A 15,703-nucleotide genomic window follows, 5' to 3' on the forward strand; every position below is an offset into this window, starting at 1 on the left:
CGGCATTGGCGTTGCCTGGTTAAGTTTTATGTTTAGGTCAGCTTTTCTCTTAAACTATCAAAGCTGTTGCTTGAAACTTGCGACACGTGTTCAGCATCAATAGCTGACTCTGTAGAGCAAGAAACATAACTCCATCCTGCTTTTTGCAAGAATTATGGCCCCTTTTGGACTTAGAAAATCAGATTTCTTGTTTAAGTTTTGTGTTTGGGTCAGCTTTTCTCCTAAACTATCGAAGCTATTGCTTAAAAACTTGCAACACTTGTTCACCATCAAAAGCTGACTGTTCAGCAAGAAACTTAACTCCATCCTGCTTTTTGCAAGAATTATGGCCCCTTTTGATCTTAGAAAATATCAGATTTCTTGGTAAAGTTTTGCTATTAGATCAACATTTCTTTTTAAAGGTCAAAACTGTTGCTAAAAAAACTTGGAGCAGATATTTGCCATTAAAAGCTGACTCTGCACAGCAAGTATCATAACTCATTGCTTTTTGCAAGAATTATGGCCCCTTTTGAACTTAGAAAATCATGGGTAAGACAATATTTCTGTTATACTGAGATAAAAAATCAGGTGAGCATCTGCACCCGCATGGTGGTGCTCTTGAAACCAAATATATAGGCAAAGAGATTTGCCCATTAACGTCCTTTACATAATGCAAAAAAATCTTGGTGCTGGCATGGTTATATTTTTTACTCATAGATATTTATTCTACCTGTATAGAAGAAAGGAATATTTTTGTGATTTTAGGCCAGTCCTTATTGAAGATCAGAAACAGAAGGCTGTGGAGAGTGAGAACTCTGATTCTAGTGGTAACAGTTCAGTTTGCCGGTCCTCATCTTCTAGTGTCTGCAGTGCAGGTTCAAGTCCCAGTCTGGATAGTGAACCGGTAAGTTGACATTTGATGGCTTTGTTTCATGTTTGGGGAAGTGTTATGGCTTTTATAATTTTCGTTTAGATGTAAAGTATGCTTGACAAATTTGTAGTTTGTAGAAGCAAAATGGAGGAACAGCGAATATTCTAATTTTGTATCACAATACATTTTTCCAAAAGTAAAACTCACAAATCTCATTTGACAAAGTGTGGTATTTAAAAGAGCATTTGCATTGGAATTTTGTGACATGATCCACTTTTGCGATAAACGTTACTGGCCAGCAGTTGAAATACTGTAAATATATATAAAGTTTCACAGCCCTTGAATTACTCTAGACTATTCGATGAATGTGTAGACTTCCATGTACCTGTGCGTCAGAGTTGAACAAACTGAGGAACATAATTTTAAAAAGTTTCATATATTATGTTTTATTACATGTTTTATGTTGCGGGAGTGAAATAAAGCCATTACATAAATTTTGTGTAATAAAGATTTAACGTTGTTGTTGTTTTATGTATAGGAGATGTTGGTCGAATTTACTTGGTCTGTTATAAGTAAAGAAAGAAGAAATTTTGATGTTTCAGAAGGCAGAGCTTACATATGATAAAAAGAACATCACCTTTGTATCTTTCCACATTGAATTTATTAAACTTGTTGAATAAAACTGATAAAATGCATGGCAGAGCCTTACATTCTATTATTTTTCTTAACTTACTTAATAAAATCAATATGAAAAGACACTTGTGTAATATCCTGTATTTACTGAATAAGAAATTAAGAAAATGAGACGCTTAGTTTGAAAGCTGTTCAAAAGAGATCTATTTGTTTTCCCAATATGTCTAGAATGTAAACAAAGTAATAAGAACGTACACAGAAAATGATGATCAGGTTTGAACTTGTTGTTGTTAATTGTTGATGTAGAGAAATGGATTCATTCTGAAAACTTTTAAGTACAAGAAAATATCAACCTATTATTGAGGTGTTTTATTAGAGTATTATTATTTGTTTCAGGATTCAGACGCAGAGACGGCCTCGTCAGAGAAGAAAGCTCTTGTCCCAAATGTTGTTGAAAAACCCAGTGAATCAATTCGTGAGTTTCGCAACAGCCGAGACCAACAGAAGCAAGTTCAAAGCTTTAGCCCACAGAGTCGTGATGGAAGTTCGAGTAGTGTATCATCGAACCGCTCGACAGCTTCTATTTCGAACTATCGTCCAAGCTCAGTTAATAATAATTACAGCAATAATTATCCGTATCATGAGCATAATCACAATAGAAACAGTGAACATGGTGGCTATTACTATGCTGGTTCTCGGCCGCAAAGTTCCACGCATAGTAATAAATACTACTATAAGCAACATCAGAATGGTAACCAGGGCAGCAAAAATACACATCATCATCCTTCTACACGTAGACGGAGAAGAAATAGCTCTAATGGCAGTAAAACAGTGAAAGAATTTTCTAGCAAAGACAGAAATCAACATGGCAATGGTAGTTACTCTTCAGCTAGCGCATCAAGGTAACCCATCTGGAAAGCCCAAATCTTGGGCGCATAAAAACTGCAGCTGGGCGTGTGTAAATACTTCTCAACAGCAACAGAAATCATATTTTAGTCTTTAGTGGAAAGCGTTTCTCCCTGTTTTTATGAATATGGGGTAATTATTTATGAAATATGGACATCAGGTGTGTTTATTCTTTCATTGGATCATAAAGAATACTATTTTGAAATCTGCATTTATATACTAATAAGAATTGTGTAGTATTAGTTGTTTAAGAAACAAAGGTTGAAACGTAAGAGAAAAGGAGACTGTGTAATGATATAAGGTATCTTCTGGTTATATTATGGTTTTTCACATTAATTTTGGAGTTTTAATAATGTTTTTATTGATGTAAGTAAGCATTCAGTTTTATTTCTTTTATTAGAAAGATGGTATGTAAATGAAAAAAAAAAAAGAAGTGAACTTTGCAATAGAATAATTTACTGTAAGGGTCTTTTGTTGTGAGGTTGATTCATTCATTGATATCACTAGGCCTCAGAAAGATACTTCTATATTTCATTAAGACATAAGGGAAATAAGCTTGCGTCATTAATCCTTGTCAATACTTTAACAGTAATGTTTTAATGACTTTTACGAAAAGTTTGCTGTATTGATTATTCTTTTGTGAGAAGAGTAATCAATTTTGGTTGGTTAGTTTTAGGATTTTAATTCAGTTTTAACCAGTCGGATAACTTCTAACAAAAGTGAAAGATAATAGAACAAATGAACCGCGCCATGAGAAAACCAACATAGTGTCTTAGCGACCAGCATGGATCCAGACCAGCCTGCGCATCCGCGCAGTCTGGTCAGGATCCATGCTGCTCGCTAACTGTTTCTCTAATTGCAATAGGCTTTGAAAGCGAACAGCATGGATCCTAACCAGACTGCGCGTATGCGCAGGCTGGTCTGGATCCATGCTGGTCGCAAAGCCACTATGTTGGTTTTCTCATGGCACGGCTCAAATCTACTTCCTGTAAACCTGATATGTAACTGGGCTTGCTGCATGTCTCTGTTGCTTTATTCAAGGTAAATGTTCATTTTATCTAGTCTTACTTAACACTTACATTCTATATTATATTCTGAATACATATATATTATGTGCATTTATAGTGTTTGAACAGGCTGTCTATATACTTGGTGCTAAAACAGGTTCTTTAATGAAGTTGACGATGAATCAAATACAGTGTTGATTAGACTTGAATTTTCATAGTAGTCAAAGAAACCTAACTGCTTGTTACAGAAAAAAATGGTCCTTTTTATGCATTAGTCTAAAACAAGCAAAAATAAAAAGGGTACATCGTTAGCAAAATGTTTAAACTTTGATACTTGAAATTTTTCATATAGTAGAGCTGATGTCATCCTTTCATCTGTGTGTCTGCGTCAGAACTTTTGCATGTTAGAAGGTTTTTCTAAATTTACTAGGCCTAATGCTTTCAGTTATCACACAAACAGCATCTAGAGATACTCTCACAAGACAAACTTGATATTATAAACTCGAGACTTACTTTTTTCGTGAAAGTTATGCCCCGCTTTAACTAAGAATTTCAGGTTAAAGTTTTGCATGTAGACTGGGCCAAATGCTTGCAAACTTCACACATGTCTTTGGCATAATAAGATGACCTCCAAGGACAAGTTGCATATCTCTAGTTTGTAATATGTCAAAATTATGCCCCTTTTAAACTTGCAATTTCAGGCTTAAGCTGTGCATATACATTTAGGCTTTTCAAAAACTACTGGGCCAAATATGTCTTTCAAATGATATAAGAAGGATTCTTGGTGTATTAACCCTGCATTATCTTGAAAAGAGTATTAAGCAGTATTTCATGGTAATGACATAATATTTAAAGAAAGTAAAATCACTGTCTTCTGGAGAATGCACAACTCTGTATGCAGTATTAAAAATTCAGCTGCATTGTTTTACAGAAAAACTGGTCATTTGTTGCTGCTTTTTATGATGCAGTATTTTTTCTCATTGTCTATTTAAACTATAATTGTTGATCGTGTTAGAATTGTTTGGAAAATTGAGATTTAAAAGGAAATACAGTATGACTTGGTGAATAGAAATTGTGTTCTTCTGTTATGAGTAAGAATGGCTTTAAAATGATAAAAGTGACATTCAGTGGAAATTTTTCATACAGCTGAACGAAATTTTAGAGGATTTTTTTTTTTATATTTCAGTCTGGCCTCACGTTTAAAAACCTGAGTTCTGAGACCAGTCTAAGAGTGCTTCCTTGTCATTGGTCATTTTCAAGGTTGTGCTTTGAAACAACCAGTGAGATGCTGTCGGTTTTAGACTGATCTCTAATCTCAGGTTTTATAACATTTGGCAATTTTGTGTCATCCTAGATAAGGGAGATGCTTGAAAATGAACTAGCAAGGTTACTGTTTTACTGGCAATAAAGATTTTGTTTGCTGTCGTTTTCATACCCAGTAGTTTTAGGATATATATATATATATACACACTTAACACATCTTCTAATGTAACAGTTAGTTTTTTTGCAAATATTTGTTACATGAAGTTCATTTTTGAAATTTGGCATATGTTTAAACAATTATATAATGAGTCATAAAGAAATTATATTAAAATATTTTTGAGCCCTCATGAAATTTACTTATAAATTTAAGACAATCTCCATTATTAAAAGTCACAAAAACAAATGTATTGTATATTGTTTAACAAGTAAACTTCATTATAGCACAAAAACAAATCCTTAATGTACAATAAGACTATTGTTTTGTCCAAGGCAGAACCTTTTTCATATTTTTGAGAAAAGTAAGTGTCTACACCTTGGTGTGCATTTAATAAAGTTTTGCTTATTTACAACAACTCACTTTCACGTTTAGGGTACTATTGCCAAAATCTTACATACTCTTAATCAAGAAAGTGTTGCAGGAATAAAGCAAAAGTCAATAAACCACATAATAAATACTTGTTTGAATACTCAAATGTTCATTTCATTCATCCATTACAAAAATGTCTAGGGGAGAGCTACCCCTCTTCCAAAACATTTTGAACTTCATGGGGTCATACTGCAGAAGAATGTAAAATTAAGTACTTAATTTCGATGGTCACTTTCAAGAAATACAGTATAAAACTTAGATTGTACATAGCTCCAATTTACCATGAAAATACGAGTGAACTACTTGAAGAATTGCAGTTTATATATCAATTCTCAATTTGTGACTTCCAACACGAGTAGAGGTATTGAAATTAATAAAATCTTGTGATAGCATATTTTGATTTTGCTGTAATTTTGAAATGTTATTAATAATAGAAATTTCTAAACGTGTTTAAAATTTCAAAAATGTTAAGTGATTTAAAACATATAAGCAAATAGCTAATTGTTGCGTTGGAAGACTTGTAAAGTGCATATCGAGTCTTTGATATTAAAATTGTTGAATATTTGAATCTTATACCCTGCAAAGAAAAGGAAATGCATAGTAGTACTACTTACAATCTGGTACATAAGTTTTTAAGTTTCAAAGCACTTTTATGTTAACCTGTTGTAAAAGGTAAAATATGAAGCAGTGTAACTTGTTGAAATAATGAGAAATAGGCTGAACTATGCTGTATTTGCATTTTTGAATTCAATGAATTTTTTCAGAGGATACACTATTTGTCTTGCTGGTACCCTTTGACATGACAACACTCAAATGAAAATTCCAAAGTTGTTAAATCGAGTAGCATAATGATTTTTCACATTTTATCATAGTCAGTGTAAAGCCAGGAAGTAAATACGCCTGTGATATTAAATTACAGTTCTTTTTTTCCCTCTATATAAGCACTGATTTGTGCCATGTTTTAGCATTGTGGTTCTTTCACAGTCAGAATAGATATGTTTGCTTCAGTGCTATGCCCTAGTGTCATAAAGGCTCTTTGTTTGAGAAGTTCTGGAATCGTGAAAAAAAAATTAGTTTGACCTAGTTTATGTTGAAACAATGACTATGCATTTCTTTTTCTCTTCAGTAAAAGTAATTGTGATCTGAGGTCCAGCCTAAAAGGAAGACCTGTTATTTTTACACTGTGACTTTTTTTTGCATATTTTGCTTATGCTCAAATTAAACTGCGTAACTCAAAGTTGTGAATTTGCCAAATGGATTATATTCTTTAGTCATATTCTTTAGTCATTGTAAATAATTTCTGAATTATTGTGTTTTTTGTCAGCTCACTTGATTTTTGCACTAGAAGCTTTTCTTAAATTGATATATCAAAACCATGAAAAAGATATTTATTTACTTAAGAAAGCCAATTTTAGGCTATTGATCAACAAATCATGAATGCCGCATGGATATACATGTAACTTGGCAAAGATTAGAATTAAAAGTTGAATTGTAAGAAGATGCAAGTTGCAAAGTAAGCACGTTTTCCTGTGAGATTTATATTGTCTTCTTAGTATAAACAAACTGTAGGATTTTATCTATATGAAGAATTTTCTTTCTTTTGTAAAAAAAGAAAAAGTAAAGTTTTTATGTTTGAAAGTTAATAATGTTCTTTTAAAACAAACACAATTGCACTGAAGTGTCTTTTGAAAGTACTGTACATGTAAATAATTCATATTTTGTAGAAGTGCTGATCAAGTGAGCTGATCAAAAGTATTAAGTTCCTGTCACCTTTTAATTAAAATGTTTGCAGATGTATTTTTGAGAAATTAATGTTTGCAAGAAATGACATGCATAGATATAAGACAAAATGTTTGTGTAAAAAGAATATTTATAAATAAAGATGATAAAAAGCATTCACCAATCTCAGTTGGAAAGGGTGTATTCATAAGTGTCGGTACTTGTATGATATACTTGTATGTCAGCATAAAAAAATTATACAAATAAAGAGGCTAGAAAATTATAAATGAAAAAAATATACTCATTTCATGTCACTGAATAGTTGTATAAGCTAAAAGCTTGTGATTATTTTAGCCAAAGGGAAATGTACTTAATGATTGAAAAATAATTGAAGTTTAATGTGCTGTAAATGATCTCATTACAGAAAGTGCTTATAATTTAAACCTATATTAAGGTTGTATAAATATGTGGCTAGATTCTGAGGTACCAGCACATTTGAATTGCTTTGTGAAAACCGTTGATTTAAGAAAGAAAGGTTGAAGCAGATGAGTTAAAAAAGGAAGGCCCTTGATTTTGAATGAATTCTATTATGATAGGTTATATTAGATTGAAGTAGAAAAATGTATTGATGTAAAATTAAAAAAATGAGGTATTTATGTTTGCATTATTTGCTAGCTGAAGTTTTTCATGACAATAAATACTGGTGAGAGTAGAAACTAGCCACTGTTTTATTAGCCTTCAGACGTGATGTAAATATAATATGATATATTTGTGATAATATCCTGTTGTAAGTTTACATTGTATGTATGAACAATATGAATTCTTGTTGGATAGTGTAGATATTGACAGAAGAAATGTTTTCATTTATGTTAAATGTATGTAAGGTAGAAGACCGGTAATAGCACTCAGCAATTTCTCTGCAGTTCTATTCAAGGAGAATATGTCAAGTTCCAATAGATATTAAATTCCAGTTCTTTATAATGTTCTATTTTACAGATTTATATGGAATAGGTTTTCAAATAAATGTGTATTAACTTTCTAAAAGCAGAATTGTAGCCGTTAATTTTCAAAGTGCAACTTGGTTACAGACAGAATTATCAAGACTTTGGTACACAGGTTAAGCCATTTCATTTCATCATTAAAATATTGAAAGGTAGGTGTATTTACATTTAAAGTATTGTAGAACTTGGATTTAATTGCCTTGTTTTGTTTCCAAATAAAGGCATAAAAAGTATAATGATGCACCACATGTATACATGTAGTTGGACATTTGATTTTTTATATTTACCTTTTTAGCAAGGGTTTTCATAGAGCATAAGCTGATTATTTGACAAAATGTCAGATAAATTATTATTTGTCAAATCCTCTATACTGTGAATTTTTTTAAAGATGTTTATTTACCAGTAAAGAAATTCAGCATATCTGTTCTATCTATAGTTAGTAGGCCAAACATTTACATTTGACCCCTTTAGTTTTATATAATTTTTTTTCAACTTTTATTTTACACTATATTTTATGAGTTTATTTATGTCTTTCTATAAAAGAAATGTGAAAATGATGTGCCACAACATGCAAAAAGGCCCTGAAGTAAGGTAATTTTACACAAGAAGAGTCATAGTTTTGGGTCAGTATGTAGTTCTGTTGTCCTGTCTGGAAAATTGTTGACCTACGTATAGACAATTAAAAAAAAGTTCATATTGACTGAAACACAACTCTTCACTTGTCATATTATAACCCAACAAAGTTCTGTCCCTTTGCACATTGTTAAACTAAGTGGCAGTCAGTATCAGTTTTTCAAGTCATAATTGTTTTGAGCACAGCATTCTCATTAATCAAGTAATAGTCTTTCAGCAGAGATTAAAGTTCTACGTGAGAAACAAAGTAAAACATAACAATATCAATATAATACTGCAAATTTCGAGGGTTCAGAGCGAAGCTAGACTATCTGCTTCTATTTCTATATACACTTTGACTAGTTTCGCTTTGAGCCCTCAAATTGTCTTTCTTTTGAGGGTAAAATATCATTATAAGGTTTTCTAAAAATCTGCAATAAAGTGGTGAATAAAATGCCATATGGTGCTTTTTGTTATAATGTGATACATTATCTACTGAAGTTGATCTTACCTGCAGTATTGCATAACAAAAAAGGTACCTAGGATTTAAAATGTTAAGTAAGAATGTTAATTGTGAAGTTCGGATGTTAACTGTTATGTTAGAATGTTAAAAAGAAATGATGGTATAATTTTGTATATCAGGAACTGATCATTGCATAAATGTATGTAGTTTGCAGAATTAGCATAAATGTATATCATGATTGTTTCGATTAAATTGCGAATGTATTTTAGCAGTGTTTAAATGAATTGTAGTGTTTGATTGTGTTAAAAAATGGTTGGTTAAAACAGGATGGTTAAAGGGGCATGTTTCCAGATTCTAATATTATTTTTAATTGGAAGTGCTTTTTGGTCTTCATTATAGTAGCTTCAGAACCAAATGTTTTCATGTGAGGAAGCCATCCAGCTAGTCTATGGAATATTAGTAGTACTGTCATGGTGCCAACACATGCCTGATAATGTCCTGATCTTCCACTTTTGAAAGCTGGAAAGTCTCCATTTCGTCGCCTCAACGCGAAACTAGTCTATGTGTATATAGAAATAGAAGCAGATAGACTAGTTTTGCGTTGAGGCCACGATTTGACCTTAACTGTATGTGTTTGACTGTACTTAACAACAAGTAGAATGATTTCATTAGTAAGTTATTTGAAAAGATGGTTATTTGTAAAGTGATTCATTGAGTTCCAGTGTTTATATATAAAAACTCTCGAGTAGCCTTTTTAAAAAGTAGAAAAAGTCCCAGAAAGGATGTAGTCATTCATCAGAAATTTGATGTTAAAAGAAGACATAAAATTGTTCAGTATATTGCTTTCAAAAGTACAAACTTAGAAAGCATTGATACCAGTAATTGGTTTTTGGTAATTAAAATTCATTGCTGTCTGTTGAAAAAATCAAAACTTTGATGCTTAGTCGGAAACTTGCCCTTTTAACCAGCAGTTTACTTTTTTATATGTATATACTTACAATGCTTTGATTCGTTTGTCTGACAAACTTGTTCTGCTAACATGTGATTTAAATGAACAGGGTTAATGGTTTTTGATGAATACTGAATGAGACATTCAAGTGTCTTGGAACTTTCAACAGCTGAAATTAGACAAGAGTTTTTAAATGCATTTATTTTTGCTATATCTTCTCAAAAAATATTTGGCTGAAATTATATAGAAAGTGTTATTTAAGATAAAAATATGATATTCATAGCCATACAACAGTCGAGAAAAATTCTGAATGAACAATTTATTTTGATTGATTATCCTGATATGTGTACTTTGGTAACAAAAAGAACAGTATAAACCATGGGTAAATTTTCATTAACTTTTCTCTGTTTTTTTTTCTTCATTATACCGATCTTGATCAACCATCCTCATTTTTGAAATAAATGAAGGCTTTTTAAGAACATTTTACCAAAGACATAGCATGATATTACGCATTTAAATTCTTGATTTATAAAATGAGTTAGTTAAATATGAAAAAGATATGACGTTTTAATTTTAGACAAAATGGTTTTAAATGTATTTTGTTTTAGCATGGTTGTAAAGTATCTTCATGATGTTTTAATATTCACTGTAACAACTTGTCATGTTTTCATGGACTGGTGTATGTGTTTGTGTAAATACAAGTCCAGGTATGAAATCCTTATTTAGAAGAGGCAAATAAGAGCCATTTTAGAATGGCTTGATGAAAAGAATTTTTTATCTGTCATTTTTTCTTACCAGTATATAAGACTTGGCTGACCATCAATTTAAATTATAAATTTTTACCCCCCTCCCCCGCACCATTAAAGAAAATATGGTATATTATTTTGCTTATGTTAGTCAGTCTGTTGGTCAATTCATAGACCATTTGATGTCCAGTCAGCAGGTTAGTGGTCAGGCCTGTGGCTGCCAAACTTAATAGCATCATTATACATACCCCCCCCCCCCTCCCCACACATACAAAACGAAGTTTGGGGGCGGGGTATATAGGAGTGAGCTTGTCGGTCCTTTGGTGTTCTTGATTTCCGGACAATAACTGAAATAATGAAAGGCTTGACAGATTTATATAATTTTTGGTATACAGGTGTAACATATTAGAATACAGGTCAAGTTCAACTTTGAGGTCAGTAGGTCAAAGGTCAAGGTCACAATAGTTAAACGGTTTCCATATGATAACTTGAGAACACTTGGTCCAAGGATCATAAATTTTGATACACCAGTGTAAAATTGTAAAGTACAGGTCAAGTTCGACTTTTTGGTCAGTAGGTCAAAGGTCAAGGTCACAATGACCCAGAACAGTTAAACGGTTTCCGGATGATAACTTGAGAAAGCTTGGACCTAGGATCATAAATTTTGGTACACAGGTTTAACAACATAAAATACAGGTCAAGTTTGACTGAGGTCAGTAAGTCAAGGATCAAGGTCGCAATGGCCTGGAACAGTTTTCCGGATAATATCTTGAGATCGCTTGGACCTAGGGTCATGAAAGTTGATAGGGAGGTTGGTCATGACCAGCAAATGACCCCTATTTATTTTGAGGTAAGAGGCCAAGGTCACAGTGACCTGTAACAGTTAAACCATTTCCAGACATTCACTTGAGAACGCTTGGGCCTAGGACCATGAATGTTGATAGGATGGTTGGTAATGACCAGCAGATGACACCTATTAATTTTGAGGTTGCAGGTCGAAGGTCAAGGTCACAGTGACCTGCAACAATTAAATGGTCTCTTGAAGAGGACTTGAGAACGCTTGTGCCTAGGATCACGAAACTTAATAGGGAGGTTGATCATGACCAGCAGATGACCCCTATTGATTTTTAGGTTCGACTTTGACATTTGCTTACTTCTGTGACAAGGCCGTATTGTAGGGGTATAATTAATCACTCCTGTGACAGCTCTAGTTAAACCTATGGGCATCAAATTTTATAGGATGATAAATTTCCTGTAGAAGATGTATAGGGGTCAGTATGTTAATGTTAAAAAAGACTCAAAATAGTTTTCAATGTATTACATGAGTATGCTTGGATTTTTAAGTTTAGTCAGTCAACAGTCTAAATCATAATGACCTTATGGAGTCAAAGTAATTGCTGATCAATAACTGTAGAATATTTGAACGAATGGTGTTTAAACTTCATAGGTCGTTGATGCCTATTGTTTCGTGTTAGTAAAGGTCAAAAGTCAAGATAACATTGAGTCTGGAAATTGCTTTCCAATTTATCTCCAATTGGTTATCAGTGGAGACTCGTGTCATTTCCTTACATTTCTTGTTAAATTAACATATAAACTACATTATTTACTGGAATCAAGGTTGATCACTAAATGCAGGAAAATTTGTACCACATGTTAAGTTAATTTATTTGAGGAAGTTATTTTATACATTACTAGTCCCTTACTGGTTGAAAACCAGTTTCCGGAACTATAGGATTGCGTTTTTCCGTCAGTCCATCCACAATTTCCTGTCCGGTCCGTAACTCTGTCAATCATCATAGGATTTAAATATTACTTAGCACAAATGTTTCCCATGACGAGACATGTCATGCGCAAAACCCGGACCCCTAGCTTAAAGGTCAAGGTCATATTTCGAGGTCAAATGTCAACAGGTCTTTTTACTCGATAATGCATGGAGAGATTTTATTATTGCTTGGCAGAAATGTTCCCCATAATAAGATGATGTGTCATGCACAACTTTCAGACCCTTAACTGAAAGGTCGGGGTCACTCTTGGTGGTCAAAGGTTAACATGGCATGAAAAGGATTTGTTTTGTGCCCAGTCCAGAACTCTTCCATCCATTAAGGGATTACAATATAACATGGCATAAATGTGTCCAGTAATCAGACAAGTGTCATGCACAACACCCAGACTCCTAGCACAAAGGTCAGGGTCACATTAGAGGTCAAATGTCAATAAATTTTATTTCCTGTTTGGTCCATAAAGGGATTTTAACATTACTTGCACAAATATTCCCCATGGTGACATGCCAGGTGCAAAACCTTGACCTGAAGGTCAAAGTCTCACTTGAAGTTCCAAAGTCAACATTGATCTTGTCCTATCCATATTTTTATCTAAGCTCACGCGTCATATGGACTCAGTTAAAAAAATGTTGGTGTATTTTCTTCAGAATTACTTTCCTTTAATGTGATAATTTCTTATATATTTTCCCACCAATTTAAAAATGAAATGTTATTAAAATTAAAAATAAATATATTGTCATTTAAAAATAAGGATCTATTGAATAAATAACCATGGCTTATTATGTTATTTGCGCTAAGAATTGATATCATCTTTTAACATTTCACTACTTTGCTTAAACTGGGCAGGGCGGTAATTCAAACCCAAGTTAAATGTACACCCATAAAACAAGTGACAAGAATCCCCCATCACATCTTTTAAAATCAAACTAACCTTGACTTTATGGACTTGGTATTGCATGGCAGTACTTCATTCACTTGTTTATTTTGTAGCATTATTGCCATTGTTTTATCAGTTAGTATCTATTTTGGATCTCCTATACATTAGTAAGCATTTTATCAAAATCAGAATTTTAAAAAAAATTATCAGCTGTTTCGTTTTTGCATATTTTTTTTCTTTCAGGCATCTTAGGAATTATTGAAAATGCGGTTTCTGTTAAAGGATTTAATTGAGATCCATCATGGGATGAAAAACAATCTGGCAGCATTCTAGAAATTCAGGTTTTAAAAGATTTGTAAAAAGGACATTTCCAGTTAGCTTAGGAGTTTTTTTAACATGACAAAATACACAATTTGAGGTCCTCAGTTATTCATTTTTTTCCTAAATACATGTAGAAAAGCCAAAGCAAATTGCTGTTTATCTCTGCAAAATTTGTTGCATTTTGCAAACATGGGGCATGTATGGGCCAAACAAATGATTTTAATTATTGTTACAAAAGTAATGCTAAAACTCGTTTCTGATGTTGGTATAAAAGTGGGGATGGGCATTTAAACTGGGGAATACGGTATTAAAAAATGTTAAAACTTATACTTGCATATGGAAGAAAACTGTTGCTACTTGTTCTTTAAATTCAGTGAGTTTCAGCAGATCTCCTTTCGTTTCTTGATTTTTTCTTTCTTTATTTTGCAAGTACTTTTCTTAGAGTTAACAATAATTGATCATGTTTACATTTTGAGTTTCTCATCTCTGCGATACACCACTCAAGTATTGAAATTTCCTCAGATATAGAAACAAACTTTTGGTGAAAACTTACTAAAGCAACTATTTATGTACTTACAAATTCGTTTTAAAGTGGACGATTAAGGCAGTTTTTGTTTTCTGATATCCCCATTATATGATGTATAATAATTTCATGAGTTGTTGAAATAAATGTTTAAAAATATGTGATGTAATTGATGAATAAAAATTATAAAATCCTTTTTAAAACATGACAAAAAAATAAATAAAATGTAAAATTGATCTTTGAGTTATATTCATTTTCCAAGACTTGACAACTGAATGTTCATGCTCTATCCAAGTAGGGGTTGTGTATAGGGCTGCACTTGAAGAGCAGACACATACTTATGACATTTTGTGTTTAAAAATCTATATTTAGCTTGGGTTTTTAGCTCGACTATTCGAAGAATAAGTAGAGCTATCCTACTCACCACGGCATCGGTGTCGGCGTCGGCATCACACCTTGGTTAAGTTTTTCGTACCAGTCCACTTTTTGACAAAGTCTTTTGAGATAAAGCTTCGAAACTTTCAACACTTGTTTACAATCACCATGGCCAGTTGTAGGCAAGAGCACATAACTCTATCAAGGATTTTGGCTGAATTATGGCCCCTTTTGACTTAGAAATCATGGTTAAGTTTTTCATACCAGTTCATATTTTGGCAAAGTCTTTTGAGACAATGATTTGAAACTTTCAACACTTGTTTAGCATCACCGTGTCTAGTTAAAGGCAAGAGTACATAACTCCATCAAGGATTTTGGCTGAATTATGCCCCCTTTTGACTTTGAAATCTTGGTTAAGTTTTTCGTTACCGTTCATATTTTGACAAAGTCTTTTGAGGTAAAGCTTTGAAACTTTCAACACTTGTTTACCATCACCATGTCCAGTTATAGGCAAGAGTACATAACTCCATCAAGAATTTTGGCTGAATTATGGCCCTTTTTGACTTAGAAATCTTGGTTAAGTTTTTCGTACCAGTTCATATTTTGTGTAAAGTGTTTGACATATGGCTTTGAAACTTTTATCAATTATTCATTATAATAGTCTTTATCTGTAGGAAAGAGAACATAACTCTATCATCTATTTTGGCTGAATTACTGCCCTTTTTGGACTTGGAAAACTGTTTTGTTTTCATACAAGTCCATGTTTTGTCAAAACTATTTGACATGTAGCTTTTAAAATTTGTACACTTGCTTATCATTATGATTTCCATCTTTAGGCAAGAGTACATAACTCTGACTACTCTTTTGGCTGAATAATGGCCCTTTTTAGACTTTGAAATTGGTACACACATTGCCATTTAGTGCAAGACTTATTGAAATCCACAAATACTGGAACATTATTTGTCTAATCTATTTTTTTCTTTTGTCTGAATATCTATTTAATATTTTGACCCCATTCTTCAATCAATTCTTCGAATAGCCGAGCGCGCTGTCATCAGACAGCTCTTGTTAGTTCAACTATTCATAGAAAA

At 32.7% G+C, this 15,703-nt stretch overlaps 1 protein-coding gene across 2 annotated transcripts in view; it reads left to right on the plus strand.

Annotated features, from left to right (window-relative positions):
• Nucleotides 1-14,473, plus strand: part of LOC123548632 (terminal nucleotidyltransferase 4B-like) — a 53,726-nt gene extending 39,253 nt beyond the window's left edge. For both annotated transcript variants that reach the window (XM_045336073.2, XM_045336074.2), the window contains exons 10-11: nt 745-883; nt 1,880-14,473. In XM_045336073.2, the coding sequence (XP_045192008.2) occupies nt 745-883; nt 1,880-2,389 (649 nt within the window). In that variant the 3' untranslated portion in view covers nt 2,390-14,473. The remainder of the gene's footprint in view (nt 1-744; nt 884-1,879) is intronic.
• The last annotated feature ends 1,230 nt before the right edge of the window (nt 14,474-15,703 follow it).

Source organism: Mercenaria mercenaria, chromosome 6, assembly GCF_021730395.1.
Source record: "Mercenaria mercenaria strain notata chromosome 6, MADL_Memer_1, whole genome shotgun sequence".
Taxonomy (NCBI): Eukaryota; Metazoa; Mollusca; class Bivalvia; order Venerida; family Veneridae; genus Mercenaria; species Mercenaria mercenaria.